The following is an 18,915-nucleotide window of genomic DNA, read 5'->3' on the forward strand; positions in this document are numbered from 1 at the left end:
TCATTTATTGCAGATTACTTGTATTTGCTTAATTGTTTACTAAATGTTTGAGGTGTGAAATAAACCACAATGGAACAAAATATGGATGTGTGTGGTTGGAGGATGTGTTTGTGCGTGCACGCGCGAGAAGGGGGGGCGCGAACATTTTTCTTGTAAAACAAGGGGGGCCCAGCAAAAAAAGTTTGGGAACCACTGTGTTAGGCTATGCCCTCTCTATTTTTGGTAATTCCACGAGCCTCAATCTCGCGTCTCATAATGATGTGAAGAAATATTTTTTTTATGATTCAATATGAAGACAATAGGCAGAGTGTTAGATGCTTAGCCCTAAAGAATGTAGCCTCATGGGCATTGTAGTCCGTGCTGCAGGGAGAATGGACTATCATACCCGTTATGTATGGCGTTATTTTTGTGCCACTATTCTGAGCGCACGTAAAAGAATATTTGAGTGCACGTAAAACAAATTTACAGGTGCAAGTGTCGCATTTTGAGGAGAAATTTATTTTGAGCGAAGAAAAGCTAAATTTGAGTGAACAAAATTCATTGCTGCGTGCAAAAAATGTATTTCAGTGTTTGCTATTATCCATACACACACACAATAGCAGCCCCTCTTGCCATAGCTGGACTGGCCATCGGGCGTACCGGGCATTTTTGGGTTGTTTTTTTTTTGGAAAGGTATAAACAATGAAAGATGCTGGTCGATGTGTAAAAATAACTCAGTTGTTTGGCGATGGCTATGGCGGAGCTTCCACAGAGGCCAGCAGGTGGATGAGGGAAAGGTGAGGCAGGAGGAGAGACCCTAGGCGGCCGCAGGTCCGAGTCTCAGGTGAACTGAACTTCAGGTAAGAAGTTATGACCTGCAGTCTATCTGGGTCAGATATAAACCATGTTTAGGTGTAGTTTATTTTCGTTGTGCTGACTTTTTACAGTCAGTTACAATAACTGGTACTGCGTACTAGCTAGCATGACAGAGTTTCTATACAGCTGGGTGGGTGCTGTGATGTTACTGATAGTGAACTTTATTTTATTCATAAGGTTAGTTAGTAGAGTTGCCAGCCATCCCATGAAAAACAGAATTGTCTCTTATTCAGAGACAATATTACGCGTTTCATATTGAGCTGAGAAGGAACACAGTTTGTCCCGTACTTCAGCTGGAATGGAAAAAGACACAAAGCTGGAGTTATTCTGTGTCTTTACGCTGTCAGCTGCCTCTTCTTCTCTCATCCCCCCCCCCACTCCCTCCCTCTCCTGTTGCTACTTCAATCATGAAACTGATCAAGGATCAGCTTTTCTCTCTTGTTGGCTTATCGCCCACTAGTGATGGGATTTCCGGCTCTTTTTAGAGAACCGGCTCTTTCGGCTCGGCTCACTACAAAGAGCCGGCTCTTTCGGCTCCGAACCGGCTCTTCAGGTTGTTTTGTTGCGTTAATTATTTAATCATTAACAATAATATAAAATTATGCAGAAAATGAATTACTAATGTAAAAAAAGTGGTTTTATTTATATATGTTTATATATGGCCCCTAGAGACAAAGCACGTACAAACTCTAAAGCATATACAAACTCCAAAAAGCACGTACAAACTCCAAAACACATTTCTAGCGTTTACTGAACTTCCAAAACAGAGCTACCCAGATCACTTAAATTACACAATTGAAAGCATGTGTGTATTGTTTGTGTATTTATAGACAAGCACTCATATTTATTCAAATAATTAAAAAAAAAAAAGAGTTCATTTACCTGTTACTACCACACACCAAATCCGGTTGTTGATACTTCCTGGCTTGTGTAGCCACTAGGTAACAAAAGCTCAACACTGCGCCCTAGCATCCTGGAGCACTTCTGTTGTCTTTTGTACGTGATTCTGAGTTTTTACGTGTTTTGGAGTTTGTATGTGCTTCTGAGTTTTTACGTGTTTTGGAGTCTTTACACATTTTGGAGTTTGTACATGCTTAGGAGTTTGTACGTGTTTTGGAGTTTGTACGTGCTTTGTCTCTAAGGGCCACCATAAATATACTTTATTTATTCACTCCACATAAAATGTAATAAATAAATCATATAATACAAAAAACAACTATTTACATTTTAAACTTTTAACTATTTAAATTTTCAGCTTTTTCCTTTTAAACAAATTTGACGTGAAACACAAAACACTGCAAACCACAACACAATTAAATATAAATTAAGATATTAAAACAAAAAGAAGACGCACATTCTCTGTCATATGGGCCTGCATGATTTCTGAATCCTTTATCGTCTGCAACTGAAAATAGTGGATGATTACTATACCTTTCTAATGTGATGTTGTTGTCCCTCGCTCTCTTTCTCTCTGGCTCTGTTCCTGTGCTACTGCGAGTGTAACTAACGCCCCTCCCCCCTCTGCCCAGCACAAAGTACAGGCCGCGCATGCGGAGTTTAGCGGAAAAAAGGGCAAGAGAGAGGGTGAGAGAAAGACAAAAAAAACCTCACGGCTCCCAATAAGGAGCCGGCTCGCGTCGTTCACTTCAAAGACCCGGCTCTAAGAGCCATTTCGTTCGCGAACGACCCATCACTATCGCCCACTTTGCGCCAGAAAGAGGAAACCAGCGGATGTCGTGCTAAACAACAGCAGCACGTTTAAGCTTGATCAGCTGTTGTTAGAATTTATTTAATATTAATTTCTAGTATCAGCTTATGTTTGCTGGAGCCACAGCTGTAAAAGCTGCTGGTCATGATATTGGTTTGGATATGTGGTGAGAGGGAAATATGAAGGTGATACAAATCATACATACAGTGGGGCAAAAAAGTATTTAGTCAGCCACCGATTGTGCAAGTTCCCCCACTTAAAATGATGACAGAGGTCAGTAATTTGCACCAGAGGTACACTTCAACTGTGAGAGACAGAATGTGAAAAAAAAATCCATGAATTCACATGGTAGGATTTGTAAAGAATTTATTCGTAAATCAGGGTGGAAAATAAGTATTTGGTCAATAACAAAAATACAACTCAATACTTTGTAACATAACCTTTGTTGGCAATAACAGAGGTCAAACGTTTACTATAGGTCTTTACCAGGTTTGCACACACAGTAGCTGGTATTTTGGCCCATTCCTCCATGCAGATCTTCTCAAGAGCAGTGATGTTTTGGGGCTGTCGCCGAGCAACACGGACTTTCAACTCCCGCCACAGATTTTCTATGGGGTTGAGGTCTGGAGACTGGCTAGGCCACTCCTTGACTTTCAAATGCTTCTTACGGAGCCACTCCTTTGTTGCCCGGGTGGTGTGTTTTGGATCATTGTCATGTTGGAAGACCCAGCCTCGTTTCATCTTCAAAGTTCTCACTGATGGAAGGAGGTTTTGGCTCAAAATCTCACGATACTTGGCCCCATTCATTCTGTCCTTAACACGGATCAGTCGTCCTGTCCCCTTGGCAGAAAAACAGCCCCATAGCATAATGTTTCCACCCCCATGCTTCACAGTAGGTATGGTGTTCTTGGGATGCAACTCAGTATTCTTCTTCCTCCAAACATGGCGAGTTGAGTTTATACCAAAAAGTTCTACTTTGGTTTCATCTGACCACATGACATTCTCCCAATCCTCTGCTGTATCATCCATGTGCTCTCTGGCAAACTTCAGACGGGCCTGGACATGCACTGGCTTCAGCAGCGGAACACGTCTGGCACTGCGGGATTTGATTCCCTGCCGTTGTAGTGTGTTACTGATGGTGACCTTTGTTACTTTGGTCCCAGCTCTCTGCAGGTCATTCACCAGGTCCCCCCCTGTGGTTCTGGGATCTTTGCTCACCGTTCTCATGATCATTTTGACCCCACGGGATGAGATCTTGCGTGGAGCCCCAGATTGAGGGAGATTATCAGTGGTCTTGTATGTCTTCCATTTTCTGATGATTGCTCCCACAGTTGATTTTTTCACACCAAGCTGCTTGCCTATTGTAGATTCACTCTTCCCAGTCTGGTGCAGGTCTACAATTCTTTTCCTGGTGTCCTTCGAAAGCTCTTTGGTCTTGGCCATGGCGGAGTTTGGAGTCTGACTGGTTGAGGCTGTGGACAGGTGTCTTTTATACAGATGATGAGGTCAAACAGGTGCCATTCATACAGGTAACGAGTGGGGGACAGAAAAGCTTCTTACAGAAGACGTTACAGGTCTGTGAGAGCCAGGGATTTTCCTTGTTTGAGGTGACCAAATACTTATTTTCCACCCTGATTTACGAATAAATTCTTTACAAATCCTACCATGTGAATTCATGGATTTTTTTTTCACATTCTGTCTCTCACAGTTGAAGTGTACCTCTGGTGCAAATTACTGACCTCTGTCATTATTTTAAGTGGGGGAACTTGCACAATCGGTGGCTGACTAAATACTTTTTTGCCCCACTGTATATACCAACAAGACAGTGTACATCACTGTCACAACAGCATTTGTTTTAGTTCAGAAGCTTTATGGTTTTTCCTAGAGTGCCTGACAAGCCCAGTTGTAAGTAAGCTCCTTTGGAGCAGCCTTTCAACACCTCTCTCTGTCTCTCGCTAGCAAAGTTGACAACAAAGTAAAGCTAGTTTTCAGCTACGAGCCCGTATTATCCAGAGGTCCCTTTACTATGGTTTGGAGCTGCGGACCTGTTTTATATACGTGCGGAATAGTTTTCTATACGAGATGACTGTAAAAAGTGCAGCCATGACTAATGTCCACCTACTGTTACTCATTTTATATTAAGATTTAAAAATCTAGTTTCTATTGGTATGGCGATTAACCTTCAGTAATAAATCACACAGCAATAGTACATTCATGTAGTTGTAAAAAAGCATGGTAATATATTAAGTAATCCAAAGTATTCAGAATACGTTACTCTCATTGAGTAATGCAACAGAATACGTTACAAAATACGTTTTGGGGTATGTATTCTGTAATCTGTAGTGGAATACATTTTAAAAGTAACCTTCCCAACACTGAGGAGGAAAGATAGTAAAGATAGAAGTTAGTAAAGATACTGGAGAAACAACTTTACTATTCGTCAATCTCAGAAGAATAATAAGGCATGTATACATTTTAAAGCAAGCAAGCAATTTGAAATTCATGAATCTATAGTGGGAAACATTCAAGACAAGTGCCAATTTTCCCAGGATTACAGAAGTTACCAAAAACCGAAGAGTTACATTTCAGACTCTACAGGCCTTAGTTACCATGTTCAATGTTAAAGTTGATGACAGTATAAATAGAAAAATACTGAACAAGTATGGTTTTGCTGGGAAGGGTTGCCAGACAAATGTCTCAGTTCTCTAATAAAATATGGTAGCAAGATTTGCAAATACATCTGAAAAAAACACAAGATTCCTTGAAGTATAATCTTTTCAAAGATGAGACCAAAGTGGAGAATATTTGGCAAAAACAAAATAAATTATATCAGCACAAACACCTCATACCAACTGTCATGCAAGGTGGTAGAGGGGTAATGATTTGTGCTCGTTTTGCAGTCACAGGACCTGGGCACCTTGCAGTCATTGAGTTGACCATTAACTCCTCTATATACCAAAGTATTCTAGAATCAAATATGAGACCATTTATCCAACAATTAAAATTGGCCAAATTGGATCATGCAAGAGAGCAGTGATCCCAACCACACCAGCAAAGCTACAAGAGAATGAGTGAAAAATACAAATAAAAAAATCTAGGTATATCAGTCACTCTTTTTTCTTTGGCTCTCGGAGGAGGCGGACGCACTTTTTCTCCTCTCCCTTATCTTCCCTGCTAGTTCTTATGTCCTTGTCTAGTCTCTAGTGTCTTTTTTGTATTACTTTACCTGGAACACCCTCTCACAGTCTGTGTCTAAAACCTAAAAGAGAATTATGGATTTGATCAACTGGTCTCTGAATGCTATTGACACCCTTTAACGAGACGTCTGGGCTCGGGAGAACCCGAGTGCCCTGGAGGGACTTTCCCTGCCGGATACACGATGGACGGGTGGCAAAAGGATCGTGTGCCTGGCGGGACTGTCAATCGAGGACGCTGAAGATATCTACCTATTCGGAACCATGATAACAGGGTTCTTGCTGATCGGAGCTGGCTTGGCCCTGGCTTATCGGAGAATTAAGAGAGTGGAACCGGCTGTTCAAACCCCCACAAGGCTGCCCGCTGGGATTGAAACGACAGGTGCAACTTCTCAGAAAGGGCTCACTGAAGGCAGCATGGTTAAGAGCTTGGAGGCGCTTACGGCTGCAGTGAATGCTCAGAATAACACCTTTGAGCGTATGTATGTTGGATTACATCAGGAAAGAATCAACTCAGAACAACATCTCTGGGCGGAAGCTACATCTCGGATCGGTTGGCTGAGGTCGTGAGGTCTCAGAATCTGCTATGTGAGCAAAAAAGAGCAACAAGACCACAGAATCGACGGCTAATAACATCACGGAGAAACTCGCAGCTATTAACGGGAGATTGAGAGACCAGTGTCGGAGTGTTAAAAACAGCGTGAAATTCTCATGAGTTGTTTGCAAAAGAAAAATTACCATCATAATGCAGCTACCCCTTTGGCGCCAGCTGTGGGCTCAAGGCTGGAGCCGAACAAAAACTCCCTGATAACGACTGTGTTGAGTCTGTTCCTTCCCATTCCTACAAGGCCACCTGGGTTGGCTGGAAGACTGTTTACTTAGCCTGGTGGGTGAAGGACACTGTCTCAGCTGAACTATGGACACGCACACACATACATATACTGATACTGATAAGCACTCACTGACGCATCACCCTCCTTATCCAACGCCACCTCCAACGCTTACCTCCCCCATGATGTGGACATCGGGTCAGCTGGAGGCGCAGTCGAAAGATTGCAGCGGTCCCAGATCAGATTTCCACACTGGAACACTTTCACGTGTTGCTTGTCTGTGTTTATTGTGTTATGGTGTGTTGATACCTGTGCATTCCTGTATTATCCTTTTGTGTTACACATTTCAATGTTTTTTTCCTCGCTACCTAGCCTGACCTGTCTCCCCAATGTGATGTTGGTATTGTATGTACGGTCGGCAAGGTCTGTCATCTCGGTTGTGGGCAAAAGACCTGCAACTGACAAATAAAGGCTATCTCTCTCTCTCTCTCTCACTCAGTCAAAATTCAGCCCTTTCTAACTGAGAAGCTGTGGTAGGAGTCGTGCATAAACAAATGCCCAAAACCTCACTGAACTGAAGCAGTATTGCAAAAATAGTGGGTCAAAAAATTCTCCATAATGATGCAGGAAACTGAGAGTCATAGAAGAAATGACTAAGTTAATTTATTGCTGCCAAAGGGGGTTTTACAAACTACTGAATCATGGAGTGTATTCCAGGTTTCATACACTGCTCCTGCATTTGGACATAGCTATTTCATTAACTAATTAATTACATATAATAGGTTGTGTGTGTGTGTGTGTGTGGGGGTGGGGGGGGGGCATTTGAGGTTGTAATTTAATGGTGTTAGATCTAGTAAGATCCAGATGATTTTTTGGTCATCTCCTGTTATGTAAAACCTTAGAAAGCGGGTGAACTTTTTCACATGCTTGTACTAGCAATGTAATGCAGAAATGCATAACTAAAAACAACATACTCAACCAGTACATCATCTGTAATTGTATAGAAAGCTAAAATAGTTTCACAGGTTCATCATCAAGGCCCACGTTTCTACCTTCAAAAGTTGTGGTATCTGTTTACTAAAAATATTTTAGTGTAATTTGTTGAATGCTGCCTGATCTGGATACATCAGTAAGGTTATTTGAGATAAAATGCAAGCAGTTTGAAGTATGTCATTTTTGAAAACAAAGATGTAAAACAGTTTTGTTCTTTTCTTTTCTGAATGCTGAGGATGGTTACAGTGCCCCTTATTTGAATTCAGAAGAGCAGTACTCATCATATTATCACATATAGCCTGAGAAAGTATGAAACCAAGTAAATAATTACCATCCATCATAAGCCCAAAGCCCATTATAAAATGCAAGTCCAATTGCTCCAAAAGATGTTGCAGTGCCATCAAAAGCATTTGAAAAATTCTCTGTTTTTCCTAGACACAAATACATAATATACAATAATGTTAGTGGTTAAAGGTTGGTTAACATTTATTAACACAAACATTTAAAGACAGAGTTGTATGTAAAGATCTATAAGAAGACTGACCTTGTGCCAACAGAACGATTCCAGCTCCAACTATGACAAGAATGATTACAAGTTTGGCTGCAGTAAAAAAGTTCTGCACATAACTTGCCAGTTTGACACTTAAACAGTTGATGGATGTGATGATCACTGCAAAAAAAAAGAAAATGTAATCATATATTTTCCCACCTATACATTTATAATTAAACACATTTTTCGAAGAAGACTTGGTATTAGGGGGTTAGTTTATCTGATAATTCTAAATTGCCCAAAGGTGTGAATGTGAGTGCGAATGCACGTGGAGCAAGCAGCGGCAACTGTAGAGACTTCAGGACCATACTGAGTATTGACATAGGTGTTGGAGAGGTTGTTGAGGGTCACTTTGGCGCTGCCCAATCATCCACTGGCGGTGACGATATACTGGATGGGAGAGGGTGATGACCCTCAGGTCTTCCTGGATGCCTTCCAAGCCACGCTGGAGGCGTAACAGTGGCCTCCTGCAGAGTGAGCATCGTGGCTACTGCCGCCGCTCTCTGGAAAGGCTCAAATGAGCCTGCCGCTGGCCTCACAATAGAGCTTCAACGACATCTGCTGGGCCATCATGGATAACTTGGGCCTCTCCCCGGAAGACCATCATGAACGGTTTTGGGACAGTCAGATGACGGCAGTGGACCAACTGTTCATGTGGTCCTGGAAACTGCATGACACAGCAGTGAGGTGGCTGCAGCCCAGGCCGTCAGAGGGAAACCACCATGAACTGGTGGTTCTGCAGCAGTTAATTGAAGGGCTGCCCAGGGAAATGGCATGATGGGTCTGCTCCCATCGGTCATCAAGCTTGGAAGCTGCGGTCACACTTGCGGAGGACCACCTGGCTGCGCAGACCAAGGGAGCAGAGAGCCACAGCCAGCCAGCTACCAGGCCACAGCTAATGCAAGCACTGAGACAGAGGCTCCCCGACCCCTCCCCAGTAGAGCGGTCACTGATGCTTCACGCAACAAACCATTTTTTACCTGGTCTGCTTGCCCAGGCCCTGGAGTGCTGGAAGGAGTGCGCCCGGGATCTGAAACGGGAGTGTCTGTTGAGGTGTTTCGCATACCTGGGGCTCCAAACCCCTCCCCTGGTCAAAGAGGGACATACAGCATTCCAGTAAGGTGTCAAGGGGGTATACACCAGGTTTTGGTGGACATGGATAGTACACAGACCCTGGTCCACTAAACCCTGGTGGCAAATCCACTCTGCCTTCAATAATGCCCCATGGCGAATGGGCTATTAGTGAAGGCGGAGTGGATGAGGTGAACTGTGGTCATGGGGATCTTCGCAAGTTTCCCATTGTACCGCTGCATATAAAGTTTAAAGGAAAAATGCATACAGTGAAGGCTGCAGATTACTCATGCCTGTCGCATCCCCTATTTCTGGGAACAATTTGCCAGGGATGCAATACGAATGGCTATCCGGTGGATGGTCTACTCTGGGTATTACCTCCTGGAATGCTTATCTGTTTCAGGTCATCTCCTGAGTCGGGATCACCAAAGATTACTGACTGATCAGGGCACATCATTCATGTCTCACACACTTACGGAGTTGTAGGAATTGTTGAATCATTAAATCTGTTCAGACCTGCGTCTACCACCCTCAAACTAACGGGTTGGTGGAGTAACTGAATAAGACTTTAAATTCCATGATTCGCAAGTTCATTCACGAGGATGAATGCAATTGGGGTCACTGGTTAGACCCTTTGTTATTTGCAGTGAGGAAGGCTCCCCAGAGCTCCACAGGACTTTCAGCCTTTGAGCTACTCCTCGGCAGAAAGCCACGGGGGATGTTGCACCTGATTAAAGAAAACTGATAGAAAGGTCCAAACCAAAAATGAGATTCAATGCATCCTGGACCCGAGAGCAAAGCTGCACACTTTGAGGAGGTTATCAGGGGAAAATATACTCCAGATCCGGTAACGTCAACACCGCTGACTCAGGCAATTTTCACCAGGAGACAAAGTGCTTGTATTACTTCCTTCTTTAAGCTTAACGTTACTCACCAAGTGACAAGGACACGATGATTACGGGACATTAACTGTGAGGTGGTGCGGTCGGGGAAGAGCCACACAAATATGTCACCTCAACATTGTGAAAGCATGAAGAGAGGTGGAAACCGACTTTCTGGTGAGCCTGGTTAAGAAAAGGCTCAGATGTTGCTGCTAGCAACATCAGTTTGCAGATGTGTTTTCCCCCTGTCCGGCTGTATGAACCTCTCATAGAGCACCATTTTGAAACTCAGCCTGGTGTGACGGTGCGTTCACAGCCATACAGTTTACTTGAACATAAAACACACCTGAACATAAAAATGGGGATAATAGAAGAGTCACACACTACGTGGTGTAGCCCCATAGTTCTTGTGGTGAAAAAAGATGGGTCTGTATTGTACTGCAAAGTGAATGAAGTGTCATGATGTGATGCCTACCCCATGCCCCAGGACAACAAGGCTCTGGACCAGTCAGGCACAGCTGAATTTTTCATGCCACTGGATTTAACCAAGGGCTACTGGCAAATTCCCTTGTCTGCAGAGTCCAAGAAAAAAAATGGCCTTCTCCAATCCGTAAGGGTTGTACCAATTCGTAACACTTCTGTTTGTTCAGTGCCCCAGCCACCTTCCAGTGCCTCATGGACCAGGTGCTGCGTCCATCCTGCCATCCATAGTCATATTTGTGCATGTGCAATGGGTGGCTGGGATCCTGGAGTCCCTGAGGCAGCTGGGCTCACATCCAACCTGAAGAAGTGTGCAGTTGAACAGAGGGAGGTCCAGTATTTGAGGTACCACTTTGGGGGCAGACAGGTACACCCAAAGATGGAGAAAACAGCATCCATCACAGCCTGCCCGTGTCCCAAGACCAAGAAGGAGGTGAGGCGGTACTTGGGGCTGGCCGTGTACTACCACAAGTTCATGCCCGGAAGGGTGAACCAGATCTGGTCCAGTGGATGGAGTGGTGTCAGGCGGCATTTGTGTAGGTGAAGAAGCTCTTCTGTGGGGAGGTCCCCACACCTAACTTTTCCCTCCCTTTTTGTCCTGCAAATGGACACCTCGAATGGAGGGCTGGCCATTTTGTCCCTGCAGGTAAGGGGGGTTGACTGACCGATCTTGTACATCGTGAGAAGGAGCTGGTGACGGGAGAGTGGAGTCAGCTGGAAAGCTCCTTTTACCCCGAAACACTGTGGAAGCGCAACAAACAAAAGAAACCCATAGCAAGAATACTGTGTGGTCTGAGTTGTGTGTAGGCATCACAGTTGGCTTTAATTATTTTAATTTCAATAAAAGTATTTTTTTTACATCTGCAAAGATGAGAGTGACATCATTCTGGACACCCTACAAAGTAAGGCACACATTAGCTTGAAATGGCTAATGTGGCCTGAAAACCGATTGTCTTCACAATCACTTTGTGGTTACCATTGTAAAGTATAGTCATGTATGAACTTCTAAAGTGACTCTGTACTTGTGTGTACTTTATTGCTGTCAAGCATGAACTTACATATAGCCGCTGCTGCTAGACACTTGGTGACAATTAGAGGTAGAGAGCAGCCAGGGTAGAAAGGAGTTGAGGCATATTCTGCAAAGCTCAGTGTGATGATAGCAAAGGATGAAGGCTTTAACACCATAATAGTTGTCCAGGAGTAAAGGTAGGCAACAATAGAGCCAAAAGCCTCCATGAAATAGGGGTACTCGCCGCCTGATTTGGTGATCATGGTTCCAAGTTCAGCATAACACAGTGCTCCTATGCAGCCACACACAAAATCACAAAAACACAGAAAGGAAAGTTGTAAAACAACATATAAGAAGGGACTTTCAAAACTTTGTATGAGTTCATGCATTCAAAGCAGTGGTAAGACACCTTGCATGTCTGTGACACTCGTATATGCCTGGCACACTCAATCGCTGTCATTATATCTCCCTTGCTTCTTATGCTCTCATTTTCAATCCTCTTCACCTCTTATTTTAGTTTTAATAAGCTCAAAAGAAATGGTTTCAAATTTGTTTATTTCTAAATTTTTGCATTACATTGCAGGTGCTTGTGCTTCCAGAAATATATGTAATATATGATATATATATCTATATAATGGGCAGCACGGTGGCACGGTGGTTAGCTGTTGCCGCACAGCAAGAAGGTCCTGAGTTCAATTCCACCATCAGGCCAGGGTCTTTCTGTGTGGAGTTTGCATGTTCTCCCCGTGTTTGCGTGGGTTCCCTCCGGGTACTCCGGCTTCCTCCCACCGTCCAAAGACATGCAGTTTGTGGGAATAGGTTAATTGGATAATCCAAATTGCCACTAGGTGTGAATGTGTGAGTGAATGTGAGTGCGAATGGTTGTCTGTCCCTGTGTGTTGGCCCTGCGACAGACTGGCAACCTGTCCAGGGTGTACCCCGCCTCTCGCCCTATGACAGCTGGCTCCAGCGCCCCCCGCGACCCTGAAAAGGATAAGCGGAAGCGAATGGATGGATGGATATATCTATATCTATATATCTATATCTATATATCTATCTATATCTATCTATATATAGATAGATAGATATAGATATATAGATACACACACACACACACTTCACCAGTGTGCCACCCAATTTCTGGGCTTTCAAGTTAGGTTGACCAGAAAGTATATCTTCAGATCCATATAACAGATTAGATGGAACCCATTTTATATAAAGCTCTGTCAAACAACTACAATAATCAAAATCTAAATACAACATAACTGAAATACAAACTAAAACCATACTAAATAGTGTGTGCTAGTATAAATAGTACAAAACAAAAATTTAACTGACTTAGATCAGACATCTTTTGTTATTTTTTCCCCATTTGTTTTCTCACATCAAACAGTTCACAGTGTCTGAGTGATAAAACAACGATGTTCTTTACACTTTTCGGGAACATCTCCTTTGTATCTGTGAGCTTTGTGTGATACAGAAGAAATTAATCTGAAGACTAATGTGCACTAAAAATCCTCACAATAATGATTTTGACTTCAACAGCCAGTAAAAGCACTTCCCACAATGAAAAATTATATTCCTGGCAGAAAACAAAAGGTGATACTGTGTGAGCTTGTTCCTATTTTGACCATCGTTATTTGCCTACATGACTTGAAAAGAATATTAGATTCCTGATATAGCAACATAACTGGTTGCTGAATACAATGAAATATGAGTTAAAATGTTGGTCTCACCAAGAGTAGATAACACGCCGCAAGCAGTCCAGATTAGGAGGCAAGGTCCCACAGCTCCCGAGTACAGCAAAACAGACTTTGGGGAAATGAAAATGCCTGAGCCAATCATAGTCCCCACAATGAGACAAATGCCACTCAGCAGACCAACCTAAGCAAGCACATGGAAAATAAAAAATATTAATGTGTTTTTTCAGTTATTTAATGCCAGTAACTGTTTTCAGGAAACTATCATTCCCATGTGTTCTATAACATCATAAGTATTTTAGCAACACCGGTTTAATGCGTTGCTGTGCTTCATCTCTTGGGATCTGAAATAATAGTGGAAATAGTTGATGCACCATTTCCGTGTCATATTTTGTCATGAAAAAATACTTGTTTAGAAATTTCCCAAGTATCCTTGAGAGGAGTAAAGAGATGGTTCACTGTTCCTCAACCAGAGTGAAACCACATTTTTCATTCTGAATCTTAGGTCTAACAAAGGGGCAGACTCTTCTCTTTTGTACTCTTGCATGCATCTTGTAAGGGAGGATACAGAGTATGGTCCCGTCTTCATAAAAAGGTTGACCACCACTTTAGTTTGCATATTCAAAGACACCACCTTGATCACAATGTTTCAGAGGCATGTCAGCACACACCCTGATATCCCTTTGTTGGTGTTGATCTGATATCATCATAATAATTTTGGCCAAGGATCAACACAACAACCAATAACCTCTGAGTTTTCAGTTAGTATTTGCCAAGAATTTGGCTAATCCTATTAAATTTTCACAAGTAAACCAGCATGAGTAATGTAAACTGGCTAAAGGCAAACCTAACTTGATAGTATATTTATTATATTGTATTGATTAATAAAGAAATACAGGAAAGACACATCCTGGAGTAATTGAATCCAGGTCACTGACCATTGTCCGTGGCACCAAAGAAATAATTAACTAGTTCAGCTTACATTCCACTAACAGTAAGAACACAGGAGGAATGTTACACAATCAATATGAAAAAATAAAATAAAAATGACACACTCTTTCAATTCTAATTTTTTTTTTATCAAAACATAATAGACAAAAATGGTTTCACAAAACATTATACTTTTTCATTTATTTAACAAAAATTAAGCCAAAATTCAAAAAGCAGTATGTAAAAAAATAATAATAGAAAACTAAGTATTCATTCAGTGAGAATTGAGTACCAGCCAACTGCCAATGATCAAATACACTTGATTAACTGATCATCAGCAAGTATGACCACTTCTAAGAGCAGAAACATTGTCAAATTGTGGGTCTGAAGCATTCAAGTGTCTGATAACACAATGCTGTAAAGGAAAGACATTAGTAAACATGTTAAAGAAGCAATTACTACTGCCAATTAATCTGAGGTTTCAAGACACTTCCCAATGTTGTCAAGAGTGAATATTCCAGAAAATTCACCCTAAGGTGAAAAAAGACCCCCCCAAAAAACAAGAGCTGTATCTCAGAATCCACAGGCATGTTAAATGTTGCGGATCATGACAGTGCAATTTGAAAAAGACTATACAAACATGGTTTGTGTAGAAGGGTTGGAAGGACAAAGTGTCATGGTCCTGGGTCGTGTGACCCAGTGTTGAGTTTTATGTATCTTTTGTATTCATTTATGCTTTAGCTTAGTTCGTCTAGTTAATTTCTAGGGTGCTGTTTAGCCCTTTGTTTCTTAATTGTTTATGTCATCTCCCTGTACTCAGTCTCCCTGGTTCGTGCATCTACCTGTCATGCGTCATGTCTGCGTGGTTATGTTTAGTTCATGTCATGTCTCCATCTCCATGTTTCCTGTTTTACTTTGAAAGTCTGTATTCAATGTCAGTGTATTTAGTTTCACTTCTCCTGTCCTGTCTTTAGGTTCATGTGTGTCAGCTGTGCTCCCATGCGTGGCCACTTCCCCTGATCATCCCTCATGTGTATTTAGTCTCTGTGTTTCATGCAGTCTGTGTTGCGTTGTCTGTGTTCCCACCCTTCATGTCCTCACGGCCAGTCTTTACAGTCATCGTCATGGTTTTCTGAGTCTTCATAGCTTATCAGTATCTGCTTCCAGTTTAGTTTAAGTTCAGTTTAGTCACGGTATTTCTGCTTATTTTGAAACCTGTCATCAGCCATAATAAAGGCTCGCTTTCAGTTTAAGTTTACTCCGGTCTACTTTCTTGTGTTCGCACCTGGGTCCACCACACACACCACCGCACGGTCTGTCTCCTCAGATCGTGACACATAGCCTTTTGTATCTAAAAAGAACATGACAACACAGCCAAAGTTTGAAAAGTTGCATGGGTTGCCAGGTGAAATTGTTAGGGAACAATGTCCTTTAGGCACACCATATCAACACAAACAACTTTTGCCAAATATTTAGCACACTAGTGGAGGGGTAATGGTTTAGGTGACTCAGCCACAGGACTTAGGCACCTTGTAGTCATTTAGTCAACCGCTAACTCCTGTATACAAAAATATTCTAGAGTCAGATTTATCTGTCCAACAGCTAGCTTGGCCAAAAGTGAGTCATGAACCAGAAGAATGACCCCAAACACATCAGCAAATCTGTAACAAAGTGGCTGAAAAAAGAAACTAAATCAAGGTGCAGAAGTTCCCTGTCTAAGTCTTGAACCTAATTGAAAAGCTGCATAAACAAATACCTACAAACTTTAGAGCACTGAAGCAATATTGTAAAGAAAATTAGGTGGAAAAATCCTCCACAATAATGTGAGAGACCAATAAGATAATGATTACTTCAAGTTATGGCAAATAGAAGTGGTTCTACAAGATACTGAATCATTGGGTGTACTTAGTTTGTCCACAAACTGCTTCTGCATTTTGGCTCAGTTTTTGGTAGATAAATAATGAAACATTCTAATATGCTATGTGTTGTTGTTCATTTAATGTTTATTTAAATCATTTTAGTACCTAGTAAGGACTGGATATTTTTTTTACTGTCTTGAATTAGGATTGATGGAGGGTTACTTTTACCATGACTGTAAATGCTGATAATAAAAGAAGACACGCCACAGAATTAAAAAGCAATAAAAAGCAATATTACATAAAAACAAGTCTATAAAATGTGTTTAAAGAAGAGACCAAAGTAACTGATTTTCCAAGCCTTATCTCTTCAGGTAAGTTATTCTAAAGCCTAAGGTGTGGTCACTTTTAGATTTATGCTTCAAATGTGAGACAGCCTCCCAGAAGGGCCCTACCTGAGGATATAAGGATGCAAACATTGGGTAAAATCTTAAAAATCTATTAAAATAAACAGCGATCTGGAGGGGCTTGATATAAAGATATAAAGCCAGTGACTTTTCTTTATGCCAGAAAGAGAATTACAGAAGTCTGCAGGAAAATATGTGTGAATGGATTTTTCCAGGATGAGAGCAACGATTATCATAATAATCCTATTTTAACCTGAGAAAGCCTTTCAGTTCCCATAAGTTTATTTTAGGTCTTATGGAGCTTATTAGGGGTCTGGATTGCACTGCTGAGTGGATGATTATGGAGTTAATCTGTAGAGACGCTTGCTGTGGTACTGCCTGGTACTCAGTTCCAAGGCTCTATTATTGTAAAAAGGTAAGGATGATCCTTTAGTGTGAAAATTTAGTGAGACTTGTTCTCAGGAACCTGCATGTATATAAAAGTCAAGCACACTGGTTCATACTTACATCTTTTTGAAGAGCAACGGCCTTCACCACCTCCTTGTTGTCTTTGGTAAGGTCAGTGGAGCCATTCTGTGACTCCTTTCTCGTCCTTATTCCACTTTCATCCATAGCAACACACTGGTCTATGAGGTAACATAAGTGTTGACACACATTACAGACCACTTGCATTAACTTTTACAGGAAACACATCTTTGTCGTCCCTGTAAAAGGTTATCATGACATGATAATGTTTAGAGGGAAAACTATGCTTTTCCATGGGCAGTAAATGTTCCCTTTCATCAAGATACACAGTGACTCTCAGAAACAAGAGCTCACTAAAAATCCACTCAAAGCCAAATCAAAACTAAATTTGTTCACACATCGATTCCCATAATCCTACAGATTTAATTACATTACCAGGAACAGATATGCCTCAACTGCACAAATTTTGATTTTAAGGAATTTCACTACAGTATTAACCTCATGCAGTGATATCTTAGACTAGTTATCAATAGAGCAGCTCAATAACAGCCTTAAAGAGATCACTGAAATATCTTTAGAAGGGTTTTGGGTTGATTTTAAGTTTATTATAAGGTGATTCAGCATGTAAGCATTGTTTGTGTGGAGCTTTTAAACAAATATAATAGCAACTTTTAACAAATGTCCCTTAGAGCTGTATTAACTGTAATCCTTAACATTCATTAACTATTTGAGAGTCAAAGGGTTCATTTTAGTGATTTTTTGTGATTTGTAAAATACAATTTAAAAGTAGAACATTTGGATTTGGTGCTGTTTAGTGCAGTAATGATCAGCTCATATGCTTCATATGCTTTTTAACTGGGGAAAAACTGTGAACATATTAGTATTCTAAACATAGACTCCAACTTAAAGTCATACTAGGAGAACTGGTACAGACTGGCAGTAAGTCAAACATTAGAAAAAGAGTGGGAAGAGCTCAAATGTCTCTTACTCTGACACTCAGTGATAATATTTAACTACAAATTATAATATTAATATTTAACATATATCAAATAACAAATAACGACTTGTTTAAGAAAGAATTGCTTGAATGTAATTACATTAAACAGTAGCTCTGCATCACCACTATCACATACTATGTAATACATGATTATAAAGAAATGCACATTTAAAAAAACATGTTTTAACTTACTTAACTTACTTGAAGAAAATAAAAAAACTCAATGTTGGTCCATGAACCTTGAATGCAGCTTTTTCAAACCCAGGTGCAGTGTTGTGAACACACAAATTATGTTAAGCTAAGTTCAGTGAAGTAGAGCAGAAATGTCTGATGAAAATTGGGGGGAAAAAACACAAAAAACTCCATGAGACTGAGTAACTCCTCTGGTGGGAGGTTCCAAAATGTGATTGGACAGCTCTACATGAGAAGGGGGATGGGTTAAGGCGAAGTTCTAGCTTCATGAAATCTATTGAGCAGAAGCTTTAAAAAGGTACTGCTTTGAATTAAACTGCAGATATTCTTAACTCATGATATTGTGCAATAGCAAAATTTTAAACATATGCAGCTCCCCAACTTTGTAAAACAGTAACTGAGAGTAAGAATAGAGTGAGAGTCTGACGGCGATACTATAACCATAAAAAAGAAAACCACATGATAAGCTTTATTTCATTTAATTTATACCCTTTTGTTTCTTGAGGGAGATCACTTAATCTGTTACTCAGTGAGCACTCCAAGAATCCCAGTAAGAAACTAAAAGTGACACAACCAAAACACCTATTATGTTTTTTTCTGTTTTGTTTTTTGATACTCTGAAAGAATTCCTTCCTTCTGAGTTTACCTAGCCTGACTTCCTTCACAATGCCTCTTTGATAAGGATATGTGACACCCCTGCAGTTGTGTGCTTGAACATTTGTGAGTTTGTGTGCTCATGTTTGACATTCCCTTTCCACTTTACTCCTGCTTTCCTCTTTTCTCTTGAGAATGCCTCG

The 18,915-nt window shown here is 41.1% G+C and overlaps 1 protein-coding gene and 1 pseudogene across 2 annotated transcripts in view; one reads left to right on the forward strand and one right to left on the reverse strand.

The window, feature by feature from the left end:
* The window catches only part of slc7a9 (solute carrier family 7 member 9), a 31,951-nt gene extending 13,726 nt beyond the window's left edge, over positions 1–18,225 (reverse strand). Inside the window, exons 1-6 of one of the 2 annotated variants that reach the window (XM_087832886.1) lie at positions 18,128–18,225; positions 16,972–17,090; positions 13,308–13,455; positions 11,621–11,863; positions 8,125–8,250; positions 7,912–8,011 (exon numbers count right to left, since the gene is read on the reverse strand). In XM_087832886.1, coding sequence (XP_087689012.1) covers positions 7,912–8,011; positions 8,125–8,250; positions 11,621–11,863; positions 13,308–13,455; positions 16,972–17,076 — 722 coding nt within the window. In that variant the 5' untranslated portion in view covers positions 17,077–17,090; positions 18,128–18,225. Of the gene's footprint in view, positions 1–7,911; positions 8,012–8,124; positions 8,251–11,620; positions 11,864–13,307; positions 13,456–16,971; positions 17,091–18,118 lie in introns of both variants that reach the window. The other variant, XM_087832921.1, reaches the window with a different exon arrangement.
* LOC148106389 (uncharacterized) lies at positions 8,393–9,250 on the forward strand (annotated as a pseudogene).
* Positions 18,226–18,915: the final 690 nt, after the last annotated feature.

The sequence above is a fragment of the Neolamprologus brichardi genome, chromosome 1, assembly GCF_056152115.1.
Source record: "Neolamprologus brichardi isolate AB-2024 chromosome 1, ASM5615211v1, whole genome shotgun sequence".
Classification (NCBI taxonomy): domain Eukaryota; kingdom Metazoa; phylum Chordata; class Actinopteri; order Cichliformes; family Cichlidae; genus Neolamprologus; species Neolamprologus brichardi.